General features: G+C 49.0%; 1 protein-coding gene across 1 annotated transcript; it reads left to right on the forward strand.

Annotated features, from left to right (window-relative positions):
* The first annotated feature begins 1,228 nt into the window (after positions 1 to 1,228).
* LOC138744551 (zinc finger protein 420-like) lies at positions 1,229 to 10,092 on the forward strand. The gene is made up of 2 exons (XM_069900908.1): positions 1,229 to 1,447; positions 4,743 to 10,092. Exon 2 carries the CDS (start codon positions 4,925 to 4,927, stop codon positions 6,554 to 6,556), a length of 1,632 nt encoding a protein of 543 aa, XP_069757009.1. The 5' UTR covers positions 1,229 to 1,447; positions 4,743 to 4,924; the 3' UTR covers positions 6,557 to 10,092.
* The last annotated feature ends 296 nt before the right edge of the window (positions 10,093 to 10,388 follow it).

The raw sequence follows: 10,388 nt of genomic DNA on the forward strand, positions 1-10,388 counted from the left end.
GGGCTGTTCCCAGGGACTCGGTGAAAGACGCACTTGGTCTGCTCGAAACCTGTTGATCTTTCAGCGCACGGAGATATCTGTGAGGGAACGCTCCCGACTGGAGCATTCCAGGCTGCAGGTGTTCGTGCTGAGAGACGCAGTGAGGCTCGGTAGAGCCAACGTGAGGGGGATATGGGGAAGGACCACAGTCTTGTGAGAGATGGGAAAATTGATCTAAAATTATGAACATGGAAGAAACTAAAGTTCATCAGTAAATGGCTGTAACCAGTACAAACAGGATAAGCTTGGGGGTTAGGATGCAGGAAAGCAGAGTCAGCACGATTAACATAAGAATCTTCTAGTCTTTGTGACAAGACCATAAGACTAAGATAAGGAATGGTAAGGTACAATAGAATGTAGGAAGTTGAGGTAGTCTGGATCAGATAAGGGTCTCCTAGCCCTGGACAGAAGTACCAAGTCCTACATTTCTAATTAGCTAACCATACACAGATTTATACATATGAAATTAGCCAACCCTAGATAGAATGAGTCAACTCCGCATACCAAGAGACTGTAGCCCCGAGAATCAGGAAGGTGTGAATAAGGACAATGACATGAAGGGACACCGACAGGATACCCCCCCTGGTTCTCCAAGTATACTGAAATTGCACGTAGGCAGGCAGGATTGCCTAATGCCAAACCTCTCCAGCAGGAGGCAGAAGAATGTAAGGGGGAGGGTATTCCTACACTGAAATCAACTGTATAAAAGTTGGGTGAGTCCCAGTGTCTGTGTGTATTCCCAGGGTAAGGGGAAGCACCCAACTTTGCATTGTTGTAGTAATAAATGTTCTTTGTTCTCAATTTTTGTCTCGAGCAATTTCTTTAAAGGTACTTTAATTTCTAACAGTCTAGAGTCGTCCCATTACTGGGCACTGAGAGGCTGACCCTGAGGGGGGGGGGGGGGGGGAGAAGAGGACAAGGTACCACAGGGGTGGTAACGGGTAAGGGAGGGAACAATGTACATTGATGAGAAAGTATCGAAATGACTGACACTATCGATGGAAAATGTTTTGAACGGTTTTCTAAATCATTTATTTTGAATAAAGTGTACTTGTGAAAAAATACCAAGTAACGAGCCCCCACATTCTGACCAATCAGACGCCAGCACGGCATTGTCCCCGCCCTCCCGGCGAGCGAATTGTACGACACTGCGCACTGTCACGGATTCAATCACGTGGGCGATCACGTGTCTAATGCCACACCCCCCTGCCTGCTGCGATCCCGGTCCCGAGCCGGAGTTGGCTGCCGGACGATAGCAAGCATTCCCTGGCTGCGGAGGGCAGCGAGGAGCGAGACCAAGGCGGAGGCGGCTGCAAACAGTGCGTGTCCGGCGCCGTCCATGGGCAGAGATTGGCAGGCGAGTGGAACAAGATACAGGCTGTAGGAAACAAGCGGCGTGTGGAACAAGGTACAGGCGGTGGGAAACAAACGGCGGGTAGAACAAGGTACAGGTGGCGGGTGGAACAAGGAACAGGCGGTGGGAAACAAACGGCGGGTGGAACAAGGTACAGGCGGTGGGTGGAACAAAGTACAAGCAGCAGGGGCAGGAGGCGGGGAATAGACGGTGAAACAAGGCACAGGCGCCAGAATGCTCTGCAAATAATGCATAGCTGGGACAGGTCTGCGCCGTCCATGGGCAGACTGGCAGGCAGCAGTTTCCATCAGCGGTGGGTGGTACAAGGTACAGACGGCGGGTGGAACAAAGTACAGGGGGCAGGAAACAGACGGCTGGTGGAACAAGGTACAGGTGGTGGGTGGAGCAAAGTACAGGCGGCGGGTGGAGCGAGGTACAGGCGGCGGGTGGAGCGAGGTACAGGCGGCGGGTGGAACGAGGTACAGGCGGCGGGTGGAACGAGGTACAGGCGGCAGGGAAAGGGTGCAGGGAACAGATGGTGGGTGGAACAAGGTACAGGGTGGGGAACAGGCCATGGGTGGAACAGATGCCAGGATCCTCCACTGGTATAACGGCATCCCTTTTGATGAGGGTCAAAAGGCCTGCCTTCCAGATTGTTCCATTCTCACTCTCCAACTGCCCGTTCCCACGGGGGTTGTAGCTGGTGGTTTTGCTCGTAGCTATGCCCCTGGAAAGGAAGATTTGCCCCAACTCCTCATTCATGAAGGTGGATTTCCGGTCGCTATGAACATAACTGGGGTATCCGAACAGAGTGAATACTGTGCAGAGTGCTTTAATGACTGTGGATGTGGTCATGTTGGAGCAAGGGATTATGAATGGGAAACGTGAGTACTTGTCCACAATGTTCAGGAAGTAGTTGTTCTAATTCACGAGTAGGAGGGTCCCCTTAAAGTCCATGCTGAGACGTTCAAAGGGGAGAGTGGCCTGATGAGCTGTGCTCTCTCTGGTCTGTAAAATTGCAGTCCACTGAGTAGGCCTCCAAGTTCTTTTGATCAGTCTCCATAGCTCGGGCCAGCTGCACCACTTTCTGTAGGGACCGATCGCCTTTCTCCCTTGTGTGATGGGAGCGAAAGTCAGCGACTAGCCCGCCGTGGATGAGCTCTTCCTGGTAAACCACCGCAGTCACATCCTGGCACCTGCAGTCACGTCCCAGCTCCTGCATGAAATTGTCAACTGACTCACCCAGACCCTGGCATCGGGAGCCAAGCTGGAAGCGTGCGTACATCACGTTCCTTGGGGCTCCGTACTGCTGTCAGAGTAGGGCCATTGCCTCTTCGTATCCAATGCAGTCACAAATTAATTGGTACACTCGGTGGCCCACCACTGCGGAGCAGGTCATACCAATCACCATCAGCTGTGATTTTGTGGCCCTTCAGGTAGTCCTTCAAACAGTGTAGCCACGTGTCAAACTTTACGGAGGCCTCTGGTTCCTTTGGATTGATCTCCAGTCAGATTGACTTGTCCATGGCACTTTAAAATTCTGATCAATAAATTAAGGTGTGATCAATAACCACTTGCAGACACAAAACAAGCAGTCAAAGGCTATATTAACCAGAAAGCCCAGGCATTCCTCTACAAGCTGCTGGCTCATATCCAAGGCAGGGATGAGGTAGAAAACTAGGACTCTCGGCATTTATTAGGGATCTTATGAGGATGGGCTATAGGTACAGAAGGTGGGCTAGCCTGCCCAGCCCAATGAGGCTGTACCGTCTTCCACCACACCCCTCTCTACAGTGACAGTTTTCTCTGTCACTCCCTCGTCCACTCCTTTCTCCCCACCAATCCCTGCAACCGCAGGGGATGCTCCATCTGTGCCCACACCAGCTCCCTCACCACTGTTTGGGAGCTGTCCTTCCAAGTGAAGCAACATTTCACTTGTGAATCTACAGGGGTCACCTACTGCATCCGGTCCCCCGCTGTGGTCTCTACATCGGAGTGTCTGGGAAATCTCTTTACCTCGGCTCTGCCCATGACAATAGCGTGGATCTCCCAGTGGCCACTCATATCAATTTTTCATCTCATTCCCTCACTGACATGTCTGTCCATGGTCTCATACACTACCCGCAAATTGGAGGAACAACACCTCATTTTCTGACTGGGCTCCCTCCAAGTGGATGGCATTAATATCAACTTCTCTGGTTTGTGTTAAAGCCTCTTCCTCCATCTTCCACCCCCCTTCCTCTCTCTCTTCCTCCCACCTTTCCCTCACTTCCCTCTGTCTCCTTTCACAGAGCCAAAATCAATTCTCTTATCATATCCAATTCTCACCTTTTGATGATATGGACTCCTCCCCCTCATATTCTTCCATCTTTCATCTTTATTGAGACATCTCCCTGCTTTTTCTTTATACTTTGAAGAAGGGCTCAGGACTGAAACGTTGGTTATATATCTTTGCCTCCTATGGACACTGCAAAACCTGCAGCATTTACAACAATCATAGTGTCTACAGATTTATGTTTCACAGGAATTGTTGATGGAGTTGAAATGTTGGCTTCAGAAAACTCAAGTTTAGATCCAGAAACAGTGCAGGGAAGTGGCGAAAGTTTGGCCTCAGCAATATAGAGGAGGCCATGCTGAGTTCGCCGAATGCAGTCGATCAGGTTGGACAATGTGCATGTGAAGCTCGGCCTCACCTGGAAGATCTGTTTGTGGCCCTGAATGGAGGTGAAGATGAGATGCAGGGATGTGCTTTACAATTTTTGTGATCAGAGTGAAAGTGCCTAAATGTTTAAGGGGATGGAAGAGTGGGCGGGAAGAGCGCTTCAGGGAGTCTCAGAGGGATCTATTCCTGCAAAAGGTGGATTGAGGTGGAGAAAGGATGATGGAGCTGAAGTTGGTGAAAGTGTTGGAGGATATTGTATTGGATGTTGAGGCTGGTGGGGGGAGAAAAATAAGAACCGAGGGAGGGGCTTTGACAATTCTGAACATTGCAGTAAGGACCTGTTGACTGGGTGTTGATTGAGCAGCAAAGAGGTGACGGTTCTGCCAGTGGCCAGAGGCTCAAAGTGTGACACATGCCCAGTCTCCTCTCCCACTCAAAAAACAGCCATTCAGGAGGTCCTGGAGCATTGGGCATTTCCCAAATTGTCTCTTTGGTGCCTGATACGACTGTCAGAATTGACAGGGTCATGTATTTCATGTATCCTGTTCCACCGACCTGTCCGTAATAATCTTCATCATGGTTCAAAACACTAGGTTGTTGACATGGTTCTAGGATTTGGGTCACCTTGTAACATTGGCTGTAGAAAATGTCTTCCTTTCTCATTCTTTGACCACATTCTCTTTGTAGGAGTTGGAAGCAGAACGTTTCCAGGCAGGAATTGCAGGGAAACAACACGTTGGTTGGTGTCTGATGGTGTAACTAGAATCACGGCATCTGGAGTATCATCAAGTTTTGGAGCACAGGGATCATAACACAGAGAAAGCTTGTAGTTTTTCAGCATGTGAACTGGCCTTCACTGATTGGCAGACATGGATGGTCACGTGACCAGCCGCAGCATAGAGAAACCATTCCAATGTGATGCGTGCAGTGAGGAGGGGGTTTATTCAGACTGGTTGGAATCTGGTCGCTGCACTCACACTATGGAGGCACTGTTCACCTGTTCGGGGTGCAGGAAGGATTTCACCAGCTCTGACACCCTGCTGCAACACCAGTGTGATCATGCTTCGAAAAGGCCATTCGCCTGCTCTGACTGTGGAAAGAGATTTCAAACCTCTCAGAATCTGAAGGAGCATGGGTGTTCTCACACCAGGAAGAGACTATTCATCTGCTCCGAGTGTGGGAAAAGGTTCACTTGGTCTTCACACCTGCGACAACACCAGAGAATTCACACTGGAGAGAAGCCCTTCACCTGCTCCCAATGTGGAAAGGGATTCACTCAGTCCTCCACCTTGTTGAAACACCAGAGAATTCACACTGCAGAGAGACCATTCACCTGCTCACAGTGTGGGAAGGGATTCACGCAGTCTGCCAGCTTACAGGCGCACCAGAGAATTCACACTGGGGAAAGACCGTTCACCTGCTTCGAGTGTGGCAAGACATTCACTTTTTCCTCCAGCCTGCTGAAACACCAGACTGTCCACACTGCAGAGAAACCATTCACCTGCACCCAGTGTGGGAAGGGGTTCACTCAGTCCTCCAGCCTGCGGGCACACCAGAGGCTTCACACCGGGGAGAAACCGTTCAGCTGCAACCAGTGTGAAAAGAGATTCACTCGGTCCTCACAACTGCGGCAGCACCAGGCGGTTCACAGTTCAGAAAGCCCCTTCATCTGCTCTGAATGTGGGAAGGGCTTTGCTCTGTACTCCCGCCTGCTGTTGCACCAGACAGTTCACACTGGGGAGGGACCATTCACTTGTTCTGAGTGTGGGAAAGGATTCACTCGATCCTCAAACCTGCGGCAACACCAGCGAATTCACAGTGGGGAGAGGCCATTCACCTGCTCCCAGTGCGGAAAGGGTTACACTGAATCCTCTGGCCTGCTGAAGCACTTGACTGTTCACACTGGAGAGAAGCCATTCACTTGTTCTGAGTGTGGGAAAGAATTCTCTCAGTTCTCCAACCTGCGAGAACACCAGAGAATCCACACTGGGGAGAAACCATTCACCTGCTCCCAGTGTGGGAAGAGATTCTCTCGGTCTTCCAATCTGCAGCGACATCAGCAAATTCACAGCGGAGAGAGACCATTCACCTGTTCCCAGTGTGGGAAGGGATTCTCTCAGTCCTCCTACCTGCTGAAACACCAGCGGCTTCACACCAGGGAGACGCTGTTCACCTGCTCTGACTGTGGAAAGGGCTTTGCTCTGTCCTCTCACCTGCGACAACACCAGAGGATTCACACTGGGCAGAAGCTGTTCACCTGCTCTGAGTGCGGGAAGGGGTTCACCCAGTCCTCCATCCTACGTCAGCACCAGAGGATTCACACTGGGGAGAGGCCGTTCACTTGTTCTGAGTGCGGCAAGGGCTTTATTCAGTCCTCGCACCTGCGGCGACACCAGACGGTTCACACTGGGGAGAAACCCTTCACCTGCTCCCAGTGTGGGAAGGAATTCTCTCAGTCTTCCAACCTTCTTAAACACCAGCGAGTTCATTCTGGGTATTAATTCACCCTGTCATCTCCAACTTTTTCAGGAAGCAACACATTTGATTTATTAATTGTTTATAGATAGACTTATGGTCCGACTTACAATTTTTCAGAGTTACGATAGAATCCGTAATGTACTTTGAATCTTGCCTAGGCTATGATGTTCAGTGTCTACCCTTGGGCCTGATTCAATCCTCACACTGATCCCACTGCACTGCCCCCTCCCGGCAGCCCCGTGTTGGTCCCCACACTGATCCCACTGCACTGGCCCACTCTCTCCTGACAGCCGCGGGTTGGTCCCCACACTGATCCCACTGCACTGCCCCCTCCAGATAGCCCCGTGTTGGACCCCACACTGATCCCACTGCACTGCCCCCTCCCGACAGCCCCATGTTGGTCCCCACACTGATCCCACTGCTCTGACCCACTCTCTCCTGACAGCCGTGGGTTGGTCCGCACACTGATCCCACTGCACTGCCCCCTCCTGACAGCCCCGTGTTGGTCTCCACACTGATCCCACTGCACTGCCCCCTCCAGACAGCCCCGTGTTGGACCCCACAGTGATCCCACTGCACTGACCCATTCTCTCCAGACAGCCCCGGGTTGGTCCCCACACTGATCCCACTGCACTGACCCACTCTCTCCTGACAGCCGCGGGTTGGTCCCCACACTGATCCCACTGCACTGGCCCACTCTCTCCTGACAGCCACGGGTTGGTCCCCACACTGATTGCACTGCACTGCCCCCCCTCCGACAGCCCCGTGTTGGTCCCCACACTGATCCCACTGCACTGACCCACTCTCTCCTGACAGCTGCGGGTTGGTCCCCACACTGATTGCACTGCACTGCCCCTCCCAACAGCCACGTGTTGGTCCCCACACTGTTCCCACTGCACTGACCCACTCTCTCCTGACAGCCGCGGGTTGGTCCCCACACTGATCCCACTGCACTAGCCCACTCTCTCCTGACAGCCACGGGTTGGTCCCCACATTGATTGCACTGCACTGCCCCCCCTCCGACAGCCCCATGTTGGTCCCCACACTGATCCCACTGCACTGACCCACTCTCTCCTGACAGCCGCGGGTTGGTCCCCACACTGATTCCCCTGCACTGCCCTGTTCCCTCCTGACGGTCATCTGCACAGAAATTCTGTGAAAAGTTTCCAGCCACTGCTTACATATAGTAGGTGGTGGACTAATAGAACAAAAGGGCAGGGTGTAGTATTACAGTGAGTCAAAGTCTTTTACAATCGTGGTTGACTTCACAATCAGTGAAAATGGGTAATGTTATCTCCACATTTACACTCAACACCAATGATCTTCAAATATATGCACTAATTGTGTACTATACCATCTGTAAGCTTCATCTTCAACTTCACCAACAAGATGATAATTGTAGGTTGAATATTGAAGAACAATGAGATCAGATGCACAAAAACTGCAGGTGTTGGGCTCTTGATCAAACAAACCAGTTTCCAGCTAATGGAACTAGGGCAGCGTCTGTGGAGTAAAAGGGTTCGTCAACATTTCAGGTTGGGACCCTTTCTTTATCAGGACTCTCCCTCAAAGTGATTCATCTTTGTGTGGTCTTGATATACAAATGGTGAGTTTCTTTGAGTCCAAGGACTTCTGAGACCAGGACCATGGACAATGTCAGGGACATCAAGTGCTGTAGACCAGCACATTCAAGTGGGATCACTCATGGACCAGAAACTCATTGCTTTAACTATTAAAGGTAAAGGTTTCATTACAGTCACATTAAACTACATGTAGAATGTAGCATGCATGAAAATCTTTATCTTTTGTTTACTGTCTCACTGAATGTTTTGCTTGCTAAATCAGTTGCGATTATATTGTGAAGTCTTTTGTTTAACCTCATCCTAGATCTAAACAACCTCTGGTGTTTTGGTGAACTTGACAGAATCCAAATATCCATAGAAAAGAAAGCAGAGACAGCATTGGGATAAACTTAAAAATAAAATAATTTTGTGTTTTACTCCCCCTCTGCCCTCCCTTATCCCTGCTGTCTCCCGTTTCTTCCCCCCCCCCCCCCCAACCCAGGTCAAGGGAAAGGGTCCAAACCCAGAACAGCGGCTGTCCATTAATGTAGGAGTTAAATCTTGGGTTTATCTGGGGGAGCACGGGAGAGGGATGCAGGGTGAAGCAGCAGCAGTTGTAGAGACTAGGAGGAGCAGCTTTGGTGTGAGAGGCTGATGTGAACAGAGAGAGAATAAACCAGGAGAGTTGCAGAATTTAATGCAGAGAGGTGTGAGGTGATGCATTTTGGAAGGACAAATCAAGATAGGACATACACAGTAAATCAGGCAAAGGAGTGTGGAGGAACAAAGATCCTGGGAGTACAGATACATAATTCCCTGAAAGTGATGTCACAGGTTGACTGGGTTGTAAAAAAAGCTTTGGCTTTTGTGCATAAATAAATACTTTTACAGGAGTTGGGATGTTATGGTGAGGTTGTATAAGACATTGGTGAGGTCAAATTTGGAGTATTGTGTGCAGTTCTGGTTGCCAAGTGACAGGAAGGTTATCAGTAAGAGTGAAACAGTGCAGGGAAGATTTACTACGATGTTGCCGGGTTTTCAGGAACTGAGTTACAGGTAAAGATTAAACAGGATAGGACTTTATTCCCTGGAGTTTAGAAGAATGAGGATAGATTTGATAGAGGTTTACAAAATTGAGGGCTATTTCCACTTAGATTAGGAGAGTTAATGCTGGGGGGGGGGTCAAAAAGGAAAAGTTTAGGGAGAATAGTTAGAAGAACTTCACTCAGTGGTGGGGGTTTGGCGTAAATGCAGGCTCACTCTTTTAAAGATAGATTGATAGATACATGGATGGGAGAGGTCTGGAGGGTTATGGAATTGGTGCAGGTCAGTGGGACTTGTGGAATGATGTTTCAGGACAGACAAGAAGGGCCAAATGTGCTGTTGTGTTCGATGGATTATAGAGCAACAGTGACTGATTCCAATCGGGAAGCTGCTGGTTTTTATCGAGTTTCAAATTTGATTGGCCCATTTTACACTAAAGTTTAATGTTACTACTGTCATAATTAATGTTTTTACTCTTTTTTGATAAGATTTATTTTGTAGATCCAATTATTTTGGTGGTGACCTTTTATCTAAGTTGCTTGCATGGCACACAACATTAAAGCTTTCATTATTATCTTTATACACGGGTGAATAAACTATCCAATAAACATTTCTCTTGGCGATCTGCTACGCGATCTGCTGAGTCCCTGCAGCCTCTACATTGGAAGTTCTAAAATCTGGACTGTTCGCAGAGTGGGTCGGTCTGGATTTTTTGGATTCTTGGGCAGTACTTCTAAATTTCAAATTTAAGGAAGAGGTGAACTGGTAGTTGATAGTTTATTCATCAGTAAATGCAGCATGCTTCATTTATCAAAAGGAGCACCTTTAAAGAAACATAAAGTCCAAACTTGACAATGTAAATATACTGTTTTTTTTCCTGCAAATAAAAAATGTGTAATCTTGAAATTGTGCTTAAAATGGACATTGTGAAAAAATAGCATATAAATGAATTTCTTTGTGACAAGATTACCTGTATTGTGGTCCCTTGTTGCAACTGTGCCTCTGTGGCACCTACACACACAATAACACAAAACCCCGCTAAATTTTAAACATTTTTTTGGAAAGTCTGGATTGTGTGGTCCAGATGTTTGAGCTTCTACTATACAGGATCTGCTGCTGGATGTTTCTCTCTTACTGAATGGTCTTCCCGCACCATCGCAAAATGTCAGCACCTCCTCTAATCCACAAGAACATCTGCAGTTGTTGGGGTCAAATGCAAAGCACAAATGTGGTGGAGAAACTTGCGTCC

Source organism: Narcine bancroftii, chromosome 10, assembly GCF_036971445.1.
Source record: "Narcine bancroftii isolate sNarBan1 chromosome 10, sNarBan1.hap1, whole genome shotgun sequence".
In the NCBI taxonomy this organism is placed as follows: domain Eukaryota; kingdom Metazoa; phylum Chordata; class Chondrichthyes; order Torpediniformes; family Narcinidae; genus Narcine; species Narcine bancroftii.